This window comes from Mauremys reevesii, linkage group 2 (assembly GCF_016161935.1).
Source record: "Mauremys reevesii isolate NIE-2019 linkage group 2, ASM1616193v1, whole genome shotgun sequence".
NCBI lineage: Eukaryota > Metazoa > Chordata > Testudines > Geoemydidae > Mauremys > Mauremys reevesii.
This window is the reverse complement of record NC_052624.1, coordinates 271679223-271705790: the sequence shown is the minus strand read 5'-3', so window position 1 is coordinate 271705790 and position 26568 is coordinate 271679223. Positions and strand designations below refer to the sequence as shown.

At 40.6% G+C, this 26568-nt stretch overlaps 1 protein-coding gene across 1 annotated transcript in view; it reads right to left on the bottom strand.

The window, feature by feature from the left end:
• TG (thyroglobulin) overlaps window positions 1-26568 on the bottom strand; it is a 219399-nt gene that overhangs the window by 121833 nt on the left and 70998 nt on the right. Inside the window, exons 22-32 of the mRNA XM_039523028.1 lie at window positions 25586-25756; window positions 19086-19208; window positions 16766-16881; window positions 15637-15745; window positions 13414-13611; window positions 9704-9871; window positions 7413-7478; window positions 5865-5945; window positions 3443-3580; window positions 1336-1512; window positions 292-403 (exon numbers count right to left, since the gene is read on the bottom strand). Coding sequence (XP_039378962.1) covers window positions 292-403; window positions 1336-1512; window positions 3443-3580; window positions 5865-5945; window positions 7413-7478; window positions 9704-9871; window positions 13414-13611; window positions 15637-15745; window positions 16766-16881; window positions 19086-19208; window positions 25586-25756 — 1459 coding nt within the window. The remainder of the gene's footprint in view (window positions 1-291; window positions 404-1335; window positions 1513-3442; window positions 3581-5864; window positions 5946-7412; window positions 7479-9703; window positions 9872-13413; window positions 13612-15636; window positions 15746-16765; window positions 16882-19085; window positions 19209-25585; window positions 25757-26568) is intronic.

The window sequence follows — 26568 nt, the reverse complement described above, 5'->3', positions numbered from 1 at the left end:
CATTAGCATAGATGCATTGTGTGTGTTTTTGACAACAGTTCTATCCAGCCAATCACTGATTTTGTGATATCGCATTATACAGACTAGCTAATACAATGAATATATTATAAATTCACTTAAAATCTTGTGATTAATATTTGTAATATATTGGTTATTCTCCCAAAAAGATATACTGCTCTTTAATATTTTTAATGAATATGCCTGATCCTCTCCATTTACATGATATGGTTTTGATATTCTGGATGTGGCCAAAGCCCCATGCTAACAAAACTGAATTGAGTTGGCTCATACCCATCAGAAATGGCTTTTCCGCTCATGTCAATCTTGTTTCTCACTGAGACTCCAGTGACTTTACGGAACGGCAAACGTGTGTAGAAGCTCTTCACAGTCCCTTCTAGAGTGACTGAAAACATCAAAGGGCAAGTTACTTCTTCCTTCAAATGATTTATAGCATTAAGCGAACATAAAGAGGAGGGAGAAAGCTACATTTCTATGACACCGCGGTGATTTCTCAGTGTATTGGAAAATAAATTTAGACCAACATGTTTGACAACTAGATTTGTTTCTACGCAGGATGAATGCCCAACAGGCATTCTAATGGCAGAAAGATGGGCTGATAAGTAAGGGACTCAAGTTCAGGTTCTGAATTCCCAGGCCAGCAGGGACTTGTATTGGAGTGATTCCAGTCCACTGAATGAGGTAGTCCACTTCACACTGAATGCAGCATCTCTGGGTAGACTGGGAGAATGCAGAGTGGGTAGTGTATGCAGCTTCCCCTTCCCTTTGGCTCTTAATAGAGTCAATGTTCAGTACTTCGGGTGTTGGGTTCTTTCATTTAGAACAGAGCGATATTATGGGGCTGGAAGCAATAGGGAAGCTAAAAATGCTTTAAACACTTATCTATTAACACAATTACTGCAGTTGCCGTCAATGATTGTGAATGGGAAGGGAGACATCCCAAAGACAATCTCCATATTCAAATACTGTTCAGACTAGGGAAAAGTCTGAGGACTCCTGGTGCAGTTTCCTTTGGCCCCTCTGATATAGATGCTAACTGGGATGCGTTGTGAATATCCTTCCACTAGGAACTGAAGGGAGATCACCAGCAACTGGCCATCACATAGCCATGACGCCTTTCAGTTACTAATGTTAGTCTTTCATTGCTACTTCATGTTATATCCAGAGCCACCTAGTCTTCCTTGTTGCGGGTCATAACATTCCTACATTCCCATTTGACATCCTTCAAAGTAAAAGCTGAGATGCTGACCGATGCCGCCAGGAATACAGCACACGTCTGTCTGAAATATCCAATTTAACACAGAAATTAAAGCTCACCTATTTTGCGATACACGGTCTGCAGTTGCTGGGGTAATACTGTCTGACAGTTTTCGGGGATGTGGTTGATGTAATTATCACAGATCTGAGCCTCTGGATAGAGTGTGCAGGCAAAATATGTGCTTGTGGTATTCTGAAGAGCAGTCAGCTGACAAAATGCATCTTCTTGTGCACAACCTAAGAGTCAGAGCAGCTCCGTTTTATAAACTTAGCTATTTGTGTTCCCCTTTCTCTCCATTCCCATCTCTCACTTGTTTATAAGTCTTAATATTAAACCTTTAGCACAAATACTCTTTATTGAGGTGTGTATTATTGTTATTATTATGCTATTACTGTATAAGAAAAATAAATAGGGACAAATTCTGCTTTTAATTGGTGTAAACTCAGAATAATTTCCTGGCATGAGTGGGGTTACTCCAGGTTTACACAGGAAAAGCTGAGAGTAGGATCTGGTTCACAGTCTTTTTTTGTTTTAGGCAATCTTTTAATAAAACGGGGACCAGAACACCCAAGAAACAGATATGAGGATTTCCAAACTAATTCAATATATTAAACCTACAATAACAATTGCATATTTCTTCTGGTTTATAAAATAAAAGAGGCAGTATCAGCAAATATTTTCTAGAACGTCCTATGAAAAGTCTGTCAAATTATTTCTGGAGAGTTTTTCTCATGCACTAAAAATGCTTCTATGCACATTGACCATATGAGTTGGTTCCTTTTTGTGGTTTACCTTGAAATTCACACCCTGGCTGGCTGCCTTCCTTCCTTGCTACAGTAGAGGAATTTTGCAAAACTCCAAGGCTCTAATGCACTTAAAAAAAATAAAATAACAAACTGATCTGGCCAGTTTGCTAATTATTGTGCTACCGGGTTGATGCCCTGATGTTGCAAAAATTACACAAGTGTTTTAAGCATGTGAGTAGTCCCATTGACTTCTTAAAGTTAAATATGTCTATAGTGTTGGGCATCTCTTTTAGTAGCTGCTTTCCTGTTAGTCAGAGGGCTTGTCTACATGGCCCTGCAATTCAGATTACATGGGCATGAATAGAAGTCTACATCACAGTGCTGCTCTGTAACTCCCCCCTGTGGCTGCTGCGGGTGCAAACTAAAAGCTTCCTAGTTCAAGATAATACAATCCTCTTCAAACAGGACTATGTTAATGTGATCCAGGAATCTTTTAGTTCACACCTGCAGCATCCACGTGGGGGAGTTACAGGACAGCACTCTGGTGTGCACTGCTGTTTATACCTCCATAGTCTGAACTATGGAGCAGTGTAAACATAGCCAGAGACTTAGCAACCCATCTTTCCAAAATATGGAAACAGGTTATCCCCAACATTTGCACACTATGCCAGCGTTGTTTCATAAAATATGTACTATAGACAATAAACTTGACTTGAGTGATGTCTTGCAGAGCTAAATAACAGAGGGATAACAGGTGCCAGGAAGATGACTTGAGAACACTATGCATTGATCGCCTTCTTTATTCTTTACGACCTTTTAGTCCATTTCCAGGTCAAACTGTGGCTAAAATAAACCTTTCAGGATTTGTTTATGCATCATTAAAACAGCAAAAATGGCTGCAAACCATTTTTTCCTCATTTGCATTTCCGGCACTTGGGACATCACAATGGATGAACGGGCAATAAAATACAGGGCCTGATTCTCCTCTCTCTTACCCCATTGTTACCCCACAATGTAACTTCAGCGATGTCAGTGGAGTTACTCGGTAGTATGAGAGGAGCATCAGGCCCATATCTGAGCCCCAGTATCATGGAAAACTGGAGATATTGTCACCTTTTATAACAAACGTTTTTGAGCATTACTCCATGACTTTTGTCCTTTTCTTTACCTAGGGGCTAAAGGATTCACTCAAGTTTTTACCAACAACTGTGCCTATCCTGCAAAAATTCATGTTCTGGAATTCACCACTGGTGTAGCTCCACAGCACTAGTGTCGGCAGGACTCAGATGATTTTAACATAATGCCATCTAACTTGGTAGTAAGAACAGTTGGGTACTGTCTACACCACAGTACTATTGAAACTGCTGATTAATTATTGTTTCCCTACTAGCATGTAGAATAAAGGTCTATGATTTCTTACGTGTGAGACACCAGAGTGTCGCCTGGTCTGCTGAATACTTGTGTTTGAAGAGCCAGTACTGCTGGGATGGGAGGGAACGGCTTTGGTCTAGTTGTATCAGGCTGTTGTCCATTAGGGAAAAAAGTTCCATTACAGAATCTGATCCACATGAAAAAAAAAAGCAAGATTTATTTACAATCTGGGATACATTAGGATTGTTTATACATAAAACTCTGAATTTCACAGTGTGTCAGCTGTAACCTTTTCCCAGGGTTAATGTATATCCAGGTTGGTTTTAAATAGGACTGCCTCAGGGATAATACCTGTGTATTTGAATTGTGTTTGGATTGGGATTTAATCTTTTTTTCCCGCAAGAGTCTCTTAAGGGGCTGAAATAAAGCACAATATGCTCATATCACAGCATCTCTCTGTTAACTTTATCCATTGCAGGATCATTCCTCACAGTATCTTTTCTAGTACGTTAACCAAGTTAGTTTTAATGACCTGAAGTGATGCAATTTCCACCAGTTCCCTTGGGAAGTTATCCAACAGCCCACTATTAGCAAGTTCCCCGCGCCCCCACTACTTAGCCAAAATGCTCCTTTTATTAATTTAATCCTATATCTCCCAGTAATACCCCCACATACCATCTTAAGTAATTCTTCTCTATCCCTGGCATGTGCTCCCTTCAAATGTGTGTAGACTGTGGTGCCTTCCCATTGTTGTCCCTGAGCTATTTTTGTCTCTTTTCAATTATTCCCCTTAAATAAGCCCATGCAACTCTTGGGACATTTTTGTTGTTTTTCCACTGATCTCCTTCCAGTTTGTCAATAAACACTCTCTTATTTGTCAAAAGGGAGGAGCAGACCACACCGCACATTATTTTGGCCCTGTATGACTCCCACGTTATTTAATCCATGAAGCACTAAAATAGTCAGCGAAAAATTGAAACACAAAACCAAAGAAACACTAATACTTTACTGTGTCTATTCATTTTCTCTCATCATAAAATATTCATAAATGTTGCCATATGTTCTAAATATGATCGTGCTGTAATAAAAAGTCTCACTCTTGCAGATATTTCCCCAGATTTCTCAGTAACTCTGTATTTTTAACAGGTGACCTGCAAGTCTTTTTACCTGGCAAGACCCAACCCTTCAGCCTCCTAGGTTTCTCTGGAGCTGTCCTTAAGTGGGTCCTTAAGTGTGTGTGTTTGTTTCAGTATTACAAAAAGTTACAAGAGGTGGGTGGGTCTCGGGGGAAAAAAATCACCAAAAATGTGTTGAATAATTTATAGACAGCCCCTCTTGAAAGAGTAGCTGATATGACTCATCCCTAAAACACAGTGCAGAAAGCTGCATTCCTTACATTGCTTTAGGTTTTAATGATATCGTCAGTTCTTGCAGGGAAAATGTAGAATCTCAAGGCCCTAAACTCAAGTCTTGGCAGGTAAATGAAAAGAATTTCAGTCAATGTTTTAAATGTTTTTATTCCTCCTTTTAAAGTCTAGACTTGTGTTCCACTAATCATATGGGAGCTTAGCCAGTTACATGGGAATTTTAGTTCATCTTTCATGCAAATTATATGAGGTAAATCAGTAACAGTTTGCCATATTTTACCATTTTAAAGCTTCCTTAAATCACACCTGGATCTCCCATAGATATTCATCAAAGCTTCACAGAAGGATTACAACTTTGTATAGATGAACCAAAACTCTGCCATCAAGGGGCCACATTCTTTTCTCAGTTACACTTGTGTAGAAACTCTAGTGACTTCAGTTGAATTACTTTGGATTTACACTGGCCTAACCAAAAGCATAATCTGGAACAGTAGGTGTCTATAGACAAAAGGCCTATGATTCTAGTTTCAGACTTCAGGTTTGGTTCCATTAAGTTCCCAAAAGTCTGTGGGCCAGAACCTCAGCTGGTGCAAATGAGCATAGCTATGGACCAATACGTTCATTCAGAAGCTTATCAGAAGAAGCCAAATCTTCGGAGTCTGTACAATTCTCATTAGAACAGGCTCTCCTCTGATATTCCAGCACTTTCGCTTCTGTCCTGGCCATGGAAGTGCAGGGACATGTGAAAATGAAAGAAGAAGAGAATCCGTGGAGAAAGTTCAGCGGGGTTCTTGTTTTGTCTGAACCAATCTGCCCAAGCCTACTCATTCCCCATGCATGTACTTCAATAAAGAGAAAAACAATAGGCTTGACATCGTGTGTTCTGGGCACGCACAGCCAAATTCCGCATTCTCCTACACTGTCTTAAACACATCCTCCTTGTTTGTCACATGAAATATATCAAATCTGAAGTTTCCCCTTGTAATTTCACACAGTCATAGAGTTTAAGGCCAGATGGGATCATCTGATCATCTAGTCTGACCGCCTGTACATCACAAGCCGCCACCGTCACCACCCAGCATCTACTGCAGTACTACCCAGTACCTGGTAACATTAGCTCGGCCTGTGTTTGTAAAACAGCAGCATCACATGCAGAGGATTTCGTCCGGGTAATCATATCAGAACCTAGAACACAATCAGAGCTATTTATTATTCTGTATTATTGGTATTAATATAGTGCCTAGAAGTCCTGGTTATGGACTAGGACCCCAATTGTGCTAGGTGCTGTACAGACACAGAACAAAAAGATTGTCCCTTAAGCTCATATTGATTCCAGTTGCAGTTCGCCTGTGAAACACACTGACTATTAGTTTCTAAACAGGTTTCAGAGGGGTAGCCGTGTTAGTCTGTATCAGCAAAAACAACAAGGAGTCTTTGTGGCACCTTAGAGACTAACAAATTTATTTGGGCATAAGCTTTCATGGGCTAGAACCCACTTCATCAGCTGCATGGAGTGGAAAATACAGGAGCAGGTATAAATACACGAAAGGATGGGCATTGCCTTACCAAGTGTGAGGTCAGTCTAACGACATAAATCAATTAACAGCAGGATACCAAGGGAGGAAAAATAACTTTTGAAGTGATAATGAGAGTGGCCCATTACAGACAGTTGACAAGAAGGTGTGAGTAACAGTAGGGAGAAATTAGTATTAGGGAAATTAGGTTTAGTTTTTGTAATGACCCAGTTTGCTGATACTGAGTTTTACCCAAGTTAACAACGAACATTTTACAGTGCAATGTTACTATCTAGGCAAACAGCTTAGTAAGTTTCACCAAAGGATGAAACAGTTATGTCTGCACTTAGCCCCTGTTTTGTGTATCAGTCCCCATGCTTCAGGGCACAAGCAGTTCACCAGCTGGAGTTAGGAAGAAATTCCTCTCTGTGATATATACTGCACAAGTGAATTACACTACAGGAGGCTTTACAGCTACCTCTAAAGAGCCAAGCACTGGCCACTGGTTGAGATGGGCACCAGATTAGAACGATCACTGGTCTGCTCTGCTAGGGCAGTTCTTATATTCTGAGTGTTGGATTTTCAAAAGTTCTGGAACTGCCTTAAAGTGCTTTTGAAAATCCCACCATGTTGAACCAAAATGAATCCACTAAACTCAGTAAATATCCATATTCAGTAAATATTCAATACCAAGGTTCTAGAAGCATGCAGGCCTATGTATTCCTAGAGTGGTAGCAAAAAAGTGTTTTGGAATATTCATGCAGTAAATCTACTGGGAACAATGGAAGCTTGTGATGAGTCATGATAATTAAACGAATCTATCTAGATATTTGCAAAGTGCCAAATTACCATGGTATCTAGGGGCTGACAATGAAATAAATGGCTTGTGTCTCCATAGCTTCTCACATAGATTTCAGAAACAATGGGCCTGATTCACCTCTTGCTTACACTGATTCTACACCAGCATCATGCTATTGTAGGTGAGAAAAGACTCTTGTCTAGGGCCGAGTTTTTCTGCTGGTGCAGCTCCATTAAAGTCAAATGACTTTTCCGTTTACACTCGCAGAGAATGTGGCCCCCATTTTTTTGGTCTTTTATCTTTCCGAGCTCTTATAAGTCACAGCAGGCTAAAACTCACCTCTCCACAGGTAAACACGCTGAAAGCTGCTGAAGGCTCCTTCCGTTTCTTCTGAGAGCTCAGCAGCTGACAAAGAAAGAAATGTTCATTCGTGCAATTGCTAAAATTAATTAAATGGTTTATGGTGAGTGGCCAGGAAATTATATCAAACCACATTCCAAAGCTGAATACAACTGTGCAACAACATTTACAGAACAATGACACTGAAGAAAAGATGGTCTAGTAGCTCGGGTGCTAGCCTATGTCTGGCGAGCCCTGTGCTGCCACAGACGTCCCGTGTAAACCGAGAGAAGTCGCTTGTCTCTCTGTGTCTGTCGAAGGGAGAACATCCCTACCTCACAGGAATGTCGTGAGACCAAATACATTAAAGGGTATGAGGTGCTCAGATACTGCAGTAATGGAGGATATACAAGAACCTCCACCCGACGTGGGTTGAGAAGTCATAAGTACTGTAAGCAGCATTTCTCTGTCTGTCCATATAGATTCTGATGGCTGCTATGTTGATGGGTGCAGTAAGTACTGCAATATGAATCTTAAATGCTGTCCAACCAGTCAAAGCATTGGTAACCAAGTGTATTATAATAGTTAGCATTTTTTATCTTAAAAATGCTGTAAAAACATCAACTGACCTACACAGCACCCCCATGGGAAGAGGAGGGAGGGTCAGGTAAGCATGATTATTCCTTTTTTACACATGGTGAATCTTTGGCAGACAAGTTAAGTCCCAAGGTCCTGATCCTGCAACGGGATCTATGCAAGCAGACCCCATGCCCATATGGTCTCTCACTGAATTCAGTGAAGCTCCACAGGACCTGGGTCTCTGCCCAGACAGATCCAACTGCAGTACTGGGGTCCTTACTTTCAGAAGTGTTCATCAATTTTTGGCCACTCAAGCAGAGATATTCGGGCATGACTTTTAGAGCATTCTGAGCATTCATAATGCCACTCAATTTAAATTGTAATTGGTGGTATCCACGCCTCTGAAAAATTAGGCCCTGGAAGGCAGCTAAAATTGTGGACACTTGTGATAATGTTGGGTTTAAGTTTTCAGAACCTGGTGCCTGAACTACATATACATAATACATGGTGCTGGGTAAAAACTGGCAACTGAACACCATCAATATACAGTTCAGGGTACAAAAGCAGTTGCATACACTCATCTGTTTGCACATGCAGTTATCCTGTTTAAATGTGAGATTCCATATTTTGAGATTGATTCACTGCTATATTTCCCCACTTTTACCCGGGTGTCACTTCCGTGGAGTGGTGAGTCAAGACCTTTGTGCACACAATTGACCAGCTGCATCTGCATGCCCGTAATTTTAAATGCATAATTAATTTATTCAAGCTGTTGCGGTGCCTCTATTTTTTTTAATCTAACTCTAAAAGCTGAATAATAATTTTTAGTTCCTCAAGACAACACACCGCACAAGGTATCTGTCTTACATATTGCTAAGGTTCTTTTGACCTTTCTATCTAAATAAGGAATAAAAACACATAACTGCATAGTCAAAGGATCTCTTGGCTTTGAACCATGGTTTTGAGTTTACAAACCTTGAAAATTAAATTGCCATAAAATTAATTTATGCCAAGAGTTTAGATCATATGAAATCTGGAAGCACCCATTGACTACAGTAGAAATGAGACCATGGATACCTTTGTTTTTAGACAGACGGTTTACTTGAACAGATTTGAATTAAGTGTTCAACAAAGCCCTTGCAGAACAATGTAAAACAATGTGTTTTGAACTCTGTTCATTTTCATTGACACAGGTAGCCACTATAAAGTACAAGGGCCCATCTGGTAGGTTAAGTCATAAAAATGCACCAGACTAATGGATAATTCATAGACTCATAAAATCGTAGGACTGGAAGGGACCTCGAGAGGTCATCTAGTCCAGTTCTCTGCACTCATGCAAGGACTAAGTATTATCTAGACCATCCCTGACATGTGTTTGTTTAATCTGCTCTTAAAAATCTCCAACAATGGAGATTCCACAACCTCCCTAGTCAAATTATTCCAGTGCTTAACCACCCTGATAGTTAGGAAGTTTTTCCTACTGTCCAACCTAAACCGCCCTTGCTGCAATTTAAGCTCATTGCAATTCAATTCATTCCACTTGGCTCATGCATAGCCAGATCCTGCAGTCCTTATTCCAGCAAAACTATCGCTGAAGTCAGGGAGAGCTTTCACTGAGTGGAACGGAGAAAAGGGCTGGAGGGTCTATGTGGACAGTGAGTATAGGATAATTTAGCAAACGTAATTTAAGATGGAAGAATTTATTTACTTACTTCCAGCGAACTCTTGTCCTCCCAGACTGAATAAAAACTGCTGCTTTTTTTCATTGTAGTTCACCTCTTTACAAATTCTATCTCCTCCAGGCTTTGAGTTTCGACTCCAGTCATTTCTATGGCAGATCAACACATCTGGGTAGCTCATCAACCCACACAGGATAGTACCTAGATTCAATTGAAGAGAGAATTGCACGTTTGTAACAATATGTATACTGCACCTTTCATGCAAGGGTGTCAATACTCTTTGTAATCATTAAATAAACCTCAATATCACAGTGAGACTGGTAAGTGTCATCCCTTTTTTAAACTGGGATGCTCAGAAAATTGGGCCAATTTTTACAAATTTTGAGTGCCTAAAGCTGAAGACCTAAATTCATGCCTAAGACATATAAGCTTGTAGCCTGGTTTTCTGAGATGCTAAGCACCCACAAATACCTCCTACTTTACAAATAACATTGAATAATAATTAACACCACCCAACTGCGTGCGAGGCATTTCATAGCAGACATAGAGACACACACTCATGGCCTCAGAAGTCTTACAATCTTGGGCCCTGAACCAACACAGCACTTAGGCATGTGCTTGAAAGCTTTATTGGACAGGAGCCTGAATTCAGTCAACTTAGGTGTAAATCTTCCCAAAAGTTATGCCATGAGTCAATGGCATGGCCAGGTGCAGAATCCAGGCATTCTGGCTCCCAATCTACTTCTATAATATCTAGACTCATTGCATTCTTGGTTTGTGGTGGCTGTCATGGCTAGACATAAAGGTATTCTACATATACTTAAAATGTCCTTTAATACACCTCTACCCCAATATAACGCGACCCGATATAACACAAATTCAGCTATAACGTGGTAAAGCAGTGCTCCGGGGGGTCTGTGCGCTCCAACAGATCAAAGCAAGTTTAATATAACGCAGTTTCACCTATAATGCGGTAAGATTTTTTGGCTCCCGAGGACAGCGTTATATCGGGGTAGAGGTGTAATTCATTTTCTAAGTAAAGGTAAGTATTTCCTACTAGCAGTGAATGCTCTAAATTTTTAACCAAAAATACTAGTCAGATCCATGGATTTTGAGGCATTATTGACCCAAACATGCTATCACAAGTAACTAGACAGCTTCATAATGTGCAAAAACAATGAGGAGTCCTTGTGGCACCTTAGAGACTAACATTTATTTGGGCATAAGCTTATGCTCAAATAAATTTGTTAGTCTTTAAGATGCCACAAGGACTCCTCGTTGTTTTTACTGATACAGACTAATACAGCTGCTACTCTGAAACCTGTCTTCATAATGTGCAGTCATTTCATAATCTCTTCCACACATTCAGATAGCAAGACCTTAAACACATAAAAGGAGGCCAACTCATTCTGACAATGAATGCATGCGAAGTGGACAAACCTATAATGGGTTGCTTTTTGTTTTGTATTGTCCTTACTAGAAATTTGATGGGCCTGATTCACTCCTGCATTACTCCAGTTTTGTGCTGATGTAAATCCAATGGCTTCCCTGGAGTTATATTGGATTACACATTAGTTAATCAGGTCTGCTGTGTTGCCACTTTGTTGAATGACTCGTGACTTCTACAGTAACATCATTCTGTGGTCTGCACCACTAGCTCTCATGAATCAAAAAAACTAAGCAATGAAATATATCATGAAGTTTAACATAGGAAGTAGAAATGAAAAACAAATATCAGGGTATCAATCCCGAAAGAGCAGACATATACTTACTGTACCACATCATAAATAAAATTGCAAGTATATTACAAATGATTTAGAAACACCAAGGGTTGTTCATCTTGGCATTTTGCACAAAAAATACAAATTGCACAAAAACTGCCAACAAAATCAATCTTGGTAAACACGCTCTGTTGGACTTTCATTAATAACTTGGACTTTGTGTACAATACGCATAATCTGTTTCCAAGAATTAAAGTTCCAGAAAAATGGTAGCTAAAATGCTAGCCAAGATTCCTTTAAAAACTGACTCTCTTTCACATATTTATTGTTTCATGGGACACTAACATTTTTTCCATATTTATGACACGAAGGAAAGTTTATATCCAAAGCCATTGATTTGCAAAGCACTGAATTTTCACATGGCATAAATAAATCCTGGGCTCTGAATAATGCAGATGTTCTGTGGGAAAAAACAGTATTAGCCCATCTAATCAAAGACCGTATTATAATGCACAAGGGGCAAAGTCACAATCGCATGGACAACCCTAGTTCTGGCATTTTCTAACTTTTAAGTGCTGCAGTCTCAGGCTCTGGTCTTGGAAAATTAGGCGCTTACAGGTGTATTTAATTGTATACGTATAAACATTCCCATTGAACTCAATTGTACCACCCATGTGCTTAAAGGTAAGTATATATATCATCCTTTGCAGAATTGATACCTTAATAATGTTTTGTTAATGCAGTTTTTTGTATCTATTGCACTACAAAAGTGCATGATTCTTTAGCAATGTTCAAGACATGTTGTCCCTGTCCCAGTGAGTAAACCCCATTCATAGCACTTTCAACCATGAGCAGTCCCATTGTCAAGTACGATCAACTGCCTGGAAATAAAAGAAAGAGTTGAACAATTCTTGCAGAACCAGTAATGTAAAATCAAATGACTCAGAGAGGCCCTGATTCGGCACAGCTCTTCAGCACATGCTTAACTTAATTAAGTCAATGGGATTTAAATGTGGGTTTACAGTTAAGCACATGCTTAAGTGCTGGTATTAAATGGGCCAGATCGAATACCACCATTTACATCGAAAGGTATGACCTCTTGGACCATATCCCAGTGTCCAAGCCAAGATGCACTATAGTAGCGAGCAACAGCTACAGAAATGTACATTGAGTAATGAATATCATCATGACAGGTAAGCACAGCCCTTAGAGACGATACAGCAGATAAGACCATAAATCTGACTGATTGACCGAGAACCAATGATCTTGCCAAGATACTTGGGATAGTCTTGAAGTCAGTGAGATGCACTGTACAGGATGATATGTGTTTGCATGATTGTGCCCACACTTAGTTTAGTGTGGGGGTGCTGGATTGAGTTAGTGGCCTGTGATATACAGGAGGTCAAACTAGGTGATCTGATGGTGCCTTTTGGCCTTAAACTCTGTTATTCTAACTTTTGGAAGGACTGTAGGGGAGATGGATGAGGCAAGGGAGAGAATGGCCAAGACTGCCCTGATCAAGGTAATAGCCTTTGCACATGGGTTGGGCTTTGCACTCCATCCACCTCACTGCATTCTAGTTTGACTCCAGTGATTATGGAGTATCTGGGAAACTATAACCTGATGTAAAAAGTCTGGTTGAAAAGCTCCTTTTCCTGCTCATAGAAAAAGGTAATCAGTTTATATCTTAAACATTTCATATTATATTTTAATTCCCCCATCAACAAACAAGTAGCCACTTCTGGCAACCTTGCTGACAAGCCTCATTACTGCAGTACATGCCATTTAAAAGATGTATACAAATACAGAAAGGGGATTACTACCATAAGCATCCAGTGTTTAGACATTCTGCCTGCCCACATAATGGAGTGAGATTCACCCATGGACAAAGGTCTATGTGCCACTTAAATCCTATTGACTTAATTGAGACTTAAGTGACACAGGCAGAGCAGTGACCCTCTGCACAGGCATAAATTGCACCCAGTGGTTTGCTTTTTGCCTTTGCAGTTTTAACATGATTACCTCCATCAAGTACAACCTGGCTGAGGATAAAGCCATCGCAGCAAGGATCCTGGCTGCAAGCCTGACGGCAGAAGAGATGAACATCTGTCAAAGACGTGCCAGCTGCCGAGAGAACCACTGAGCTGTACACGCCAGAAAGCACATTCTGAAAATCCGTCAGCTCAAAGGTCTTGAGACCAGACATGGTGAATTCTTGTCCTGAACAGAACAGGAAGAAAAAGAAATGCGTGTTCCAACAAGCGTAGGAGGCAAAGCAATAGTCACGGAATATCTCCAGACCTGAGCTGGCTGAATGTTTTATAATAAAAGCCCAACATAGCGAAATCTTTCTGGCCTTTAAGTTTCATTACAAATCTGAAACTCAGGCTAAGTTCAACAACAGGTGTACATATCCAGGCTATTACAATCTCTCTCAATTCTCAGAGAGTCTAAAACACCAAGATACAATGCACAAGTGTCTGCCCAGGTTCAAGTGGGACTTGACTTAATTTTGAGCAAATCTGAGCTCAGTTTATGGTTTCTGACAGAAATCAAATGAAGCCAGTGAAAGGAGAAGTTTTGGACCCCTGCCTAGCACTTTGCCATTTGGGATGGTTTGTTTTGAGCTTTGGAGTTTGTGCAAGGAGTGTGAACCCACATGAACAAAAAATGCAGAGGACAGATGACAATGTGTGGTTGAATGGTACCTTACCATGAGTAAGTCCTATTGAAGTAAATGAGATTACCTGGGGAGCAAGGTATTTCTCAGTGTAAGAGCATCACAATTTGTGTCAAAATGAGCCAAGATAGCCAAACAATGCAGACACAATGAAGTGACACATAAAATACAACATGTTTTTGCTAAGGAATTCCTTTCTGTGAAAAATCTGTATTTCCACTCCAAGCAGATTCTAGAGTTCCTTCTGATGAGACATTAAGGTGGACAGGTTTGAATGGGGGTGCTTAAATTGCATCCACAAGATTGTGTGTGCGGTCTCTGTACACAGAAATGGTTATTTTTAAGCAAGTGGTGCAGGTGGAAATTTTGTGGGATTAATTTAGATGTTCATGTTTGACATTAAAGATTGACTCAAATTGTAAAGGAAAAGGCATCAAAGGTGCCCTATAAAATGTGTTTTTGTTGGGTTTGATTTTGTTAAAATAATTAACTTTGTGCTGTCTTGACCTGAGAATTTCAGGAAATAATATAATTAAAATAATCATCCTAGAAACTTTCAGATATAATCACCTTCAGTCACACTTTCAACAGAGCATTAGCTGATCCTGAGATACGAAATGAGGCATTACATAATAGTCATTCTGCCTGCCCACGTGTTGCTATGAATTTCAACCAATAGAACTGATAATTCTTATAACACTTGGTAGTTACTTAAAAAGGTGAACAATGTTGAGTTTTAGGCCCCAATATTGTGATATTATAAAAATGGTTTTGCTAAATCTAATCTCAATAGAAATATTTTGGGGATATTTTTGAAATGTTGATGACTTTTTAAAAATCGGAACATTCCCCTGAATTGTCTGTGTTTCTACAACACCTAGCACAATGGGGTTCTGATCTAGGATGAGGTGCTATAGTAATACTCATTAATCATAGTAATAATTGTTTAAAAACTGACCAGTCTAATATTACTAGCCAAGCCAAGAGAAAAGCCAAATTTACAGAGCATAAATGGTGAAAAGCAAATTCCATTTTAATGATCTAAGGTTTTATCAAGGGGTAAAAATTAGGACAAGATTTTAATGTTGTATAGGATTCTTTATAATATTGTATCAGATTTCTGTAATTAATAAAAAGACAGAAAACCTAGGCTAAATAAAAACTTCCCATCATACAGAAACACAGAAGAAAGAGAATAGGCCAAGAATGATCAATGCCTTTCTACTCTTCTCATCTGTCCCTGCCCTCTCACCCTCCACCCTCAGCCCCACATTACAGTTACAAAGAACAAAAGGTGTGCGACATACCCACCTGATCCCAGAGGATGGTTAAAAAACCACTCAAGCTTCCTATATATAAATCACACTACAAGAAAATAAATCTTAATAGAATAAAAAAAACCTTTATCCGTTAGTTCTGGAAGACTGACAGAAGCTGTCGTGCTGCTATTCAGTGCCTGACCCTGCAAAGACTCATGTCCTCATGAAGTCCAGGTCTAACTGTTGGCAGGATCCATTTTTCACTTTTCTAGGGAACTGAACTATCAGTGGAGGTTCAGTACCTACCTTTTTTCAGATACACAGTCACTTCATCCTTCTCTTGGTTCCCCACTTTAAGCAGGCAGCTAAGATTAGCAATGCTAGTGGCAGCAGAATTTCCCATAACACCTTTCATCTGAGACAGACAGAGACAATATAAAAGTGCTTTAATTCATAGCGTTGAAAATACAATCTATTCACGCTTATGAGGATGATGAATTAGTATATAATGTTCACAGTTGCCACAACTCCCTGGGGCCATCTAGTTCTGCTGTTTGATCACAACTCCACCAGATCAGGGCATGATTCTTTGATGCTACTCTGCCGTATTAACAACGGCGGCGTAGTTTCGTAAACAATGAGTTGCCAAAAGAAAGTGGCAAAATGCCATCTAGCTCAAGACCCTGGAGTGGAGGAACGGACAAACATCTGACAACTGAAACGATTATCTGTTTCAGTGTTAGCATAGTCTAGATCTTTGAAGAATGGGAGTTTGTAAATGGTGACTTGGTTGGAGTTGTAGCAGATCAGCACAGGGGAGGCAAACATCTTCTAGGAAAGACCAGTATAGGCGGCAGTCCCGGCAAATTTAAGATTAGCTTTCTTATTTCACATGCAATAAGGGCAGGCAGTGCTGGAGGTTTGAAACCTGGATTGCTGTGTTTTATTCCTGACTCTACCACTGACACACGGTGACACTCTGGACATGTTAATTCATCTCACTGTCTGTCTTACTGTTACTCAGATGCAATATGGGGCAATGGGGATGCTATTCACAGCAGAGATGCAGGAATTAGATAGCACTATACTGTTTCCAAAATGTTCAAAAGTGACTAATGATTTTGGGTACCTCCATTTTAGGGTACTCAAATCAAGAGTCCTTAAAGGGGCCTTATTTCTAGTGGGTGTTTGTCCAGCACTTTCTAAAAATCAAGCTTCTTTAAGGTGTCGCAACCAAACACAGAGGCACCCAAATATCACTTTTGGAAAACCTTCACTCTCATTTCTTTGCTAACCCACCAGCACTTCACCATTACCATAATAGAACACAGTGTCTAAACAGTCAGGAAACTCCCTGGTATTCTGACAATGGGTTCTCATACTGGCTCTCAGGTATTGTCTGGGCTACGCATTTTAAAGAACTGTCATTGTTTACCAGTCCAGAAGTGGTACAGTTGAAGTTGGTTTCAGCAGCACTGTGCAAGTCACACAGCACCTCAGAACCCAGAGCAGATACTGTGACAAATCCACATGACTCATCCGTCTCACAGTCTGAAAGCATGAAAGAAATGTAAAGGTTCACCATTTCATTTACACAACGCCACATGTTTCCAGCTGGCTGAGAGTCGTGTCTTCTGTATGCACATGGACTCCTCCTACTGGATTTGAACCATAGCCCTCAGCCATATTACAAATTGCACCAGTTTAACTAAAACAGGTTTTGAAATCAGTTTATACCAATTTAACTAAACCACTGAAAAACCCTGTTTGGACACTCTTAAATCACTTTAAACTTAGCTTATACCAAGTTAGCTTCATTGGGTCAGGAAGCTCCTTGAGCTAAATTGACATAAGCCAGGTACAAATTGATTTAAGTCTCCACACAGGTTTTGCAGCAGTTTAGCTAAATCAGTTTAAAATCACACCTTTAGTTAAACTAGTGCAATTTGTAAAAGAAACAGGAATTTCCAGAATGGATCAGACCCCCATGTCTACCTACTCCAGTAGTCCATCTCCGACAGTGGCCGGTTCCAGCTGCTGCAGAGGAAGGTGCAAGAAACTGGACACTAGGAAGTTTAGACTTGAAATTAGACGAAGGTTTCTAACCATTAGAGGAGTGAAGTTCTGGAACAGCCTTCCAAGGGGAGTAGTGGGAGCAAAAGACATATCTGGCTTCAAGACTAAGCTTGATAAGTTTATGGAGGGGATGGTATGATGAGATAGCCTAATTTTGGCAATTAATTGATCTTTGATTATTAGCAGGTAAATAGGCCCAATGATCTGTGATGGAATGTTAGATGGGGGTGGGATCTGAGTTACTACAGAGAATTTTTTCTGGGTTCTGGCTGGTGAGTCTTGCCCACATGCTCAGGGTTCAGCTGATCTCCATATTTGGGGTTGGGAAGGAATTTTCCTCCAGGGAAGATTGGCAGAGGCCCTGGAGGTTTTTCGCCTTCCTCTGCAGCATGAGGCATGGGTCACTTGCTGGAGGATTCTCTGCACCTTGAGGTCTTTAAACCATGATTTAAGGACTTCAATAACTCAGGCATAGGTTAGGGGTTTGTTACAGGAGTGGGTGGGTGAGATTCTGTGGCCTGCATTGTGCAGGAGGTCAGACTAGATGACCATAATGGTCCCTTCTGACCTTAAGTCTATGAATCTATGAAACCCAGCACCAGGCAGATATGGGATAACCTGCTCCCAGGGATACAGACCAGGCTTTAGTTACTCATGACTGAGCTGGAGGACAAACTATCTTGACTGAGACTAGGTATGTAATGTAATGAGCATGGCTTGTAAGAGTGCTGCGGCCTTTGCTCAAGAAACCAAAGCTAGTCAAAGGATTCCTGGCCAACTATTTCTCTACTGAATTTAGTCCCTTTTTCTTTCTCCACTTATTGCCTGCCAAGAGACTTGTGCAAGACTGTTACTGGAAGTTGTTCAATGAACATTTTATGCATAGTGTGTGGCAGCCGTGAATGGTTTGGCACAAACATTTTTTTCAGTAGTCAGAATTCCCTATCCGAGCTGTGTGACTAGTCTCACCACACTTTCTGGGGCTGAAACACATGCCAAGTGTCTCCAGGGTCCTTTTTGCTGCTCAGCCACCATCCACCTCCCTTTCTTTGCCTCTCCTCCTCACTGCTGATGTTGTATTCACTTTCCTGCATGATTTTAAAACACTCTCCTTTCTCTTTCTGCCTTCTAACTTCCTCACTTCCGAACATAAAAGGGCCTGATCCCAAGGCCATTAAAATCAATGTAAGGATTCCCAGTTGGTTTCAATGGGCTTTGAATTAGCCCCAAAGTCAGTACACATGATATGACCAAAGGACTACTCTCAGTGCAAACACAGGTGATCGTGCATGAATATTAAAACTCACAATGTCCCTGTGAGGTAAACAAGAATTGTTTTTCTCTATTTTGTAGGTACTTTACAGAGCTAATGTACAGAGAGGTGAGTGGTCTGATTTTCAGGGGTACTGAAAACCCAGTGTCCAACCAGAGTCAACAGGAATGATGGGTGTTTAGCATTTCTGAAAGTCAGACCATTGATGGCTTGTCCAAGGCCACATGGAAATTGAAAGCACATACACAGACAGAGACGTCCTCTCTGTAATCCTCTCACAGTGAATTTGAACTGCAAGGCAGACAATGCTAGGCTAAGGCAGAACAGTAAATTCAGGGCTTGAAGGCTGTCGTCTTTGGTGACCTCTACCGTATGTCATACAGATTTGCTGAGAGCCATCCCTTACCTGAAATGCACTGCAAGAGCGCACTCTGAGGGTCTCCTTGGATGGTTTCCGAGCGAAGGATCCTAGCATCTTCTGCACTGTAGATCAGTTTGGATTCAGGAACTCTTTCAAATTTTCTGAGCACTAGAAGGCAGATAGCATTGTCAAGTCTCCTGCCTGTTATTTCCATTGCTTCTCAGTTTCCAGAGAAACTCAACACAGACTTTACTTTAAAAAAAGAAAACTCAAGGTGTGTAGGGGGAAGGATTCATTAGTTAAATGAACAAACAATATCAGTTTTCTGTGAAACAATCACAAAAAAAATAAAAAATGTCTGAAACATTTGTCTCCTGTGAGGTGTTAGATGCTCAGGACCAGGTCTCCATTTGGAGCAGAATGTGGTAGTATGAGGCCATAAATGGACAAGAAAGGTGACTTCTTGCTTTTCAGTCTTCATGTTTACGCAAACTGTGAGCGCTATTTGGGGATGAGCATTCATTTTACTGTTGGACTGAGTAGAGAAAAGGAAGCCAAGGAGTTAAAGGATAAGGTTATTAAACTGACACATTGTGCGTAGGGAGGATCTGCAGCCACCCAACGTAAACGTGACCACTTTCACTGGTTGAGACAAACCTCAAACGTACAGAGAAGAATGTAGCCCCCTTTGAGTGTAAGCTATTTGGAGTAAGGAGTGTGTCTCACCACACACAGTGTCTAGCACCATGGGGCCTCAATCTCATTTGGAGCCTCTAGGAGTTACTGGAATATAATTAATTAATTTAGATCTTGTTACAACTCTCTTTGTCTCTTTGGCATGTAAGCTTAGTTTCCTTTACAGATCGGTCAGTAAAGTCAAAGGGAGTTTAACTGAGCCCAAGTTAATTTAATGTGAGATTAATTTACAATACTGTGTGCGTCATATCTGAATGTTGTCCTTAGCATGCAACGGGGCCCATCAGAGAACCAGGCACCTTCCCTGTTTTTATTCTCTGATGTTTAAGGATACATCAAAAGGGAGCTACCTTCTCTCTGAGTGAAGGTCATAAGAACATAAGAACGGCCACACTGGGTCAGACCAAAGATCCATCCAGCCCAGTATCCTGTCTTCCCACAGTGGCCAATGCCTGGTGCTTCAGAGGGAATGAACAGAACAGGAAACCATCAAGTGATCCATCCCCTGTCACTCATTCCCAGCTTCTGGCAAACAGAGGCTAGGGACACCATCCCTGCCCATCTTGGCAAATAGCCTGTCATGGACCTATCCAGGTCCCTCGAGGTGAGAAATGTGCTTGTGCTGTAAATCAGTGACTGCAGTCTAGAGCAGTCTAGAGCAGTTAATCACTTTTCATCGCCATAAATTCACTTTTGAATTTTTTTAAAAGGGGGAAAAAGAAAGCCCTGGATAGCATCCCTCCAAAGCTGGTAGTTTTTAGTTCATCAAAGCCAGATTTATTCCCATGTAGATGGAAAAGTGAGAAATAAATGCTTCCTTTCTTTTCCTCCAACTGAACATGACTCTAAAATAAAACCTGATTGTTATATTTGTCCTTGAGAGGAGGAAAGGAAAACAAGACAATTTAACTAGTCATGCTGGACATATAACAACTCCAAACAATACAATCTTGCCATGGAAACAAGAGTCCAAATCATTTTGCTGGACAAAGCCATTTTGCTAAAGCAAATGTCCCAGAAATGGTCTCCAGTACAACAGCAAGTTCTGAAGCAACGGAAAACTGAATGTGGAAATCTGTGTGGCATATCCTGACTTTCTTTGGTCGTTAACAGAGATTCTATTACAATACAGGAATATTAGCTAAATGGAGAGAGTGATGTTAGATGAAAAGTCATCAGCAGGTTGGTAAAACCCTTGGATGGGGTAGATTGAAAAGTGCTGTTACTGATGTTTTTACTCATTTCTTGTGATGCAATGACATGAAACACAAAGGCAATGGAGCAAATTCTGCTCTCAGACACACCAGTATAAATCTGAACTAAGTCCACTCCACTAAGGATTACAGAGTTACTACAGATTTACTTTAGCATCACTAAGAGCAGAAATTGGACCAACACACAAATATTTGGAGAGAGCAGAAACTTCTCCTCTTGGATCCTTGCAAATCCTGCAGCCACTTGACAAGGGGGCAGAGGGCAGATCACAGCTCCAAGAGGTTTAAATTATAGTCTGGTTTTTCATGCCAGCTAATCCCCTTGTGATCTGGTGAAATGTATCCTCCCTTTGGGTTTCCACTGGGGTGGGAGTGAGGAGATATCCTCAGAGGGTGTAAATCAGTACAGCAGCATTGACTTCTGGCCCATAGTATCCCCTAAGGTCTCTCTGGGAGTTCAGGGAACGAATTGAGCCAGCAGCATCACCCAGTTGGCCTGACCACCCTCTCTCCTCAGCCGAGCACCAACTGAGGGGAGGTTTCAGACTGATTGTCAATAGAGCCTCCCCTGGGTCTAACACAACCAGAGTGACCAGGCATCCCGGTCTGGACTCAGCCCCCAGAGCTCTGTGCATGGAGTAGCTGCAAGCTCAGCTCTCATTCCCTTGCACACCAGAGTGGAATAGCGAAGAAGAGATATTACACCAGGATCCAAGAGCAGAGCTTTTGCCCAGAAATGTCGGCATAAACCACAGAATAAAAGCTGAGGATCAATTTTTAAAACAATCATTTGTCCTCTTAAAGCAAAACAGCCAGCGCTAATTGACAACAAATGTTTGTTGTTGTCAAAGCTGAGTCAACAGGTGCTTTTGATAAAACCGTCATTTTCTGCTTGGAAAGAACAAAGGAGTAAGCCAAAAATGTAACACACACACACACACACACACACACAAAATCCGGCACTTTAACTAGGTTGGGAAGAGGTTTGAAAGGCAGGGGATTGGGGTGGGTAAGATGGGAGGAGAAAAGTTTTCCTTCTTAAAGCACAATGCCAAAAACATTCCACACAGAACAGTTAATTCCTTCTGTTCAAATACACAGGATGAATGAGTGTTGACATTATGTCTGTTTAAAAAAAACAAAAACAAAAAAAACTGAAACAGATTTCAATTTATAGGAAACAGTCAAAATAAACTACTTTTTCTAATTTTGTTTGAAAATGTTCATTAAGGTTTTTCATGTTTGGATGAAAATGTTTGAGGTTTTTTTAATGACTTTTTCCTTGGGGAGGGAGCTTCCCATTTTCTTTAAAATAAATAAATAAATAAATTCCACAGGAAAAGGGTAAAAAAAAATTTAGGGGGTAGTGGGACAAAAAACCTAGACACAAAAATGTTTTTAAAAATTAAATATTTTGTTCCATGAAAAATTTTGAAATAAACAAAAAATGTTGAAAGCTGCCAAAAAAAAATTTTTTTTAATTTAATTTAATTTTAATATATTTTCTGTCAAAAAAAATGCATAATAAAAAAAGTTCAACCAGACCTAATGTTAATGAATTTGCTATTGGTTGTTCATCACTGGAGGGATGGAAATAGAACTGCACAGCTATGTGTCATAGGCCCTGTTCTGATAACTGTTCATGAAGATTCTTCTTTAGCTCAAATGATAGGCTGTACTCTTGGCGGAGGAAGATGTAGATTCCATCCGTGCTGTTGCTTTACAATTCTGAATGCCCCTGGTTTGCAACATAGTGACAGTGAGGACACCCCAGGTGGGCCCAGATTTTGTTATAATTTATCACTTTCTATTTTTTTTTTTTTTTTTTTTTAATTCATTTTTTGCATTTTTTTTTTTTTTTTTTTTTTTTTTTTTTTTTATGAATTTTATTTTTTTTTTTTTACATCCCCATTTACTCCATTGTAATATTATAATAGAGAAATGATATAACAGTGTGAGGATGGCTGATTGGATCCTGATTTGAGGATCTTTCTCTGGGGAGGATTGACTTCTTTCTTCTTCTCTCTCTCTCTTTCTCTTTCTTCTGAAGATGGAGATTTTTTTCCCCAGAAGAAAGATAGCTTAGAAAGAGAGAAGAGCTATTGGGTCAATCCTATCCACCCCCTTCCACTATCAATCTCCTCTCAAAGCAGGATCAGCCACCCCAGATTACACTGTTATATCCCATTCTACAATATAGTTAATGGAGCTGGTCAGGATGGAAAAAGTAAAAGCATCCATATTTTCGATTTAAAAAAAAAAATCAGAACTTTTTGAAATGCAAAATATGGTTGAATTTTGTAAAAAAAAAAATCAACAAGTTCTAGAGTGGCTCAGAAATCAGGGAGATTTTGTGAAAATTCCATGACATTCCCCCTAAATTTTAAAATTTTGAAGTATCAGCATTTTGAAATTTGAAAAAAATTAGGCAGCTCTCGTAGCTGATAATGTGTAAAGCTAGGATGCGTATCAGCTACTGGCCTCTACTGGATGGAATCAGAACTGCTTAAGCAGCAGTAATTTTATCACTGTCTACGTGTGTGAGGGTATTTCTATACCACAAAGAAAAGCCTGCAGCACCAAGTCTGAGCCCAGGTCAGTTGACTCAGGCTTGCAAGGCTTGGGCTGCAGGGCTGAAAATAGCACCACATTTCAGGAAAGATGTGGACAAATTGGAGAAAGTCCAGAGAAGAGCAACAAAAATAATTAAAGGTCTAGAAAACATGACCTATGAGGGAAGATTGAAAAAAACTGGGTTTGTTTAGTCTAGAGAAGAGAAGACTGAGAGGGGACCTGATAACAGATTTCAAGTACACAAAAGGTTGTTACAAAGAGGAGGGAGAAAAATTGTTCTTTTTAACCTCTGAGGATAGGACAAGAAGCAATGGGCTTAAATTGCGGCAAGGGAAGTTTAGGTTGGACAGTAGGAAAAGCTTCCTAACTTTCAAGGTGGTTAAGCACTGGAATAAAGTGCGTAGGCAGGTTGTGGACGCTCCATCATTGGAAATTTTTAAGAGCAGATTGGACAAACACCTGTCAGGGATGGTCTAGATCAGGGGTGGCCAACCTGCAGCTTTTCAGAAGTTAATATGCGGCTCCTTGTATAGGCACCAACTCCAGGGCTGGAGCTACAGGCGCCAACTTTCCAATGTGCCAGGGGGGGGGGCTCACTGCTCAACTCCTGGCTCTGCCACAGGCTCTTCCCCCACTCCACCCCTTCCCGCCCCCTCCCCTGAGCCTGCCATGCCATGCCCTCGCTCCTTCCACTCCCCCACAGAGCATCCTGCACACCATGAAACAGCTAATCAGGAGGTGCAAGGAAGAAGGGTGAGGCACTGATTGGCCGGGTTGCCAGTGGGAGGCACTGGGAGCAGGGTGGGGGAGCTGCTGATGTATAACTGTGGCTCTTTGGTAAATTCTGGCTTCTTCTCAGGCTCAGGCTGGCCACCCCTGGTCTAGCTAATACTTAGTCCTGCAAGGAGTGCAGGGGACTGGACTAGATGACCTCTCGAGGTCCCTTCCAGTCCTATGTTTCTATGAAATTCTCTGTCAATTCCTTCACTACTGAAAATCTTCACTTCATACATCTTTCATTCAACATACACCAAAAATGTGTTACCAAATTACTAGTAAAAGACAATACCATGCCATCACTTTTTAAGTAGTGATCCTCATTAATTGCACCAGTGAGGGCATGAGAAAGCCTAGAGTTACAGACTTATAGGCTGAACTGATCACTTTGGTTGAGGGTAAAGTACAAGTTTTCTGACTGAGGAACATGGCTGCAAATGACCACAAACAAGTTTTGGGTTGTGTAATGGATTATCTCCTGTAGTTATTAACATCTCTTTATATTCAGTATGATTAGCATGTTGAAATGCAGCTTTTCCCTACCCTGTCTCTGAACTTTTAATGGATTGTCTCCTAGCTTTACTTAGTGAGACTCTGTTTTATTTAATTTTATGTCTGAGATTCCTGTTCCACTGCTCTGGATGCTGTATACAATCTAGTCTGTGGCCATAGCTTAGTATCCTGGCAATAAAGCAACATTTAGAAATAACTTTTAAAATATCACTTAAAGATCTAATTATTAATCATTAAGGGACAGATTAAAATAACCTGACTCATGCTGGAGTCCAGTCCGCTGATTTACCTGGGATCACTCATGGAGTAAGGCACTACACAACATGAGCATGGGTACCAAAATCTAATACTAACCAGTGACAATGTGTTCATTTGTCTAACACTACAGAGCAGGTCTTATGAGAGCAACCATGAGTGCTGTTTACATTAGGAAATCCTTCGCTCTGCCCTGGTCCTGCTATGTTATACTGTAATGACTCCACCAGACAGAGAGCAAGAAATGACCATACAAACCATTTGTCAATTATCCAAGGGTACCGATGAACATACTTCACCCACTTCCCTTTCAGAAATAATGTTTTCTCCAGCCTAGTAAATAAACCCACCAGCAAGGAGAATGGCAGGCATGCGGGATGAGGAAGAGACCAGATTTATAGTTAAGTGAATTCCCATAACCTTTCAGACTCAGCTGTCATTAGAAACCAGAATTTTGTTAAGGAGAAGTTACTTGCATAGGATCAAAGTGAATGCAATTATTTTTCTGATACCTACCTATGCACTGGGAATCTGTCAATGGGTGGTCTGTTTCAGTCCAGTCCAGTGTCATTCCAAGACTATCAGCACAGAAGGATTTCTTAGTGATGGGATCAGCCTGGGAAGGTCTATACTGTCCATCTTCACTGCACTGTAAACCCTGCCTATTTCTCTGACAATCTGTGATACCTGTCACGTGAAAAGGAAGAGTTGGATCACTATGTATCTTGCACTCAGTGTATGAGTAGGACAAAGGTATTCTAGAAGAAGTGGATGTTTTACTTCCGAAGGCGAGGGCTCTCTCATGTCATTTACAGTGAGCATTTCCCAGCTGCCGTTCCATCACATTAAATTATTTTTATTGTTATTTGCATTGTGGTAGAGCCTAAGAGCTCTAGTCATGGACCATGTACAAACACAGAACAAAAACACAGTCCCTGCCATAGAGAGCTTATGGCCGGCCTATGGGTCCCTTAAGATCCTTGCATTCAGAGAAGGAAGCATGTTTTTTATGTGTGTTTGTGCAGTGCCAACTACAATGGGAAGCTGAGATATCAAGAACAATAATAAGGAGCCACAAGATCTCACTAAACCAATTTGCTTCTGCTATTTTTTTTATTCCCCTGTTCTTGGAGAACCAAGTCCTCCCAGATATTCCTAAATTATAAAAAGAGCTTTGCTTTAAATTTGAAGATGCTTTTTCTAGTGCTAATTGGAGCTTTTAAGGATTCAGAAGTGATCAAAGGTTTCCTCTACTCCACAAAGGAACAATAATGGCAGTCAGGATTTCACTCTTCTCCCCGTACCCAGCCCAGCAAATCCTCAGCACTTTTTTTAAGAGACAGCACTCTACCAACAGCAAGCTAGAGGAGAAAGGGGAATAAATCCAAAGGCATAAAATTTATCCCTATACAAAGGGCCAGCACGGGGCCAATGTCCTGCTGAATCTCACCTCCTACTTCAGAAAATGACTTAAGTGGGATTTAAGCAGTGCATACGCT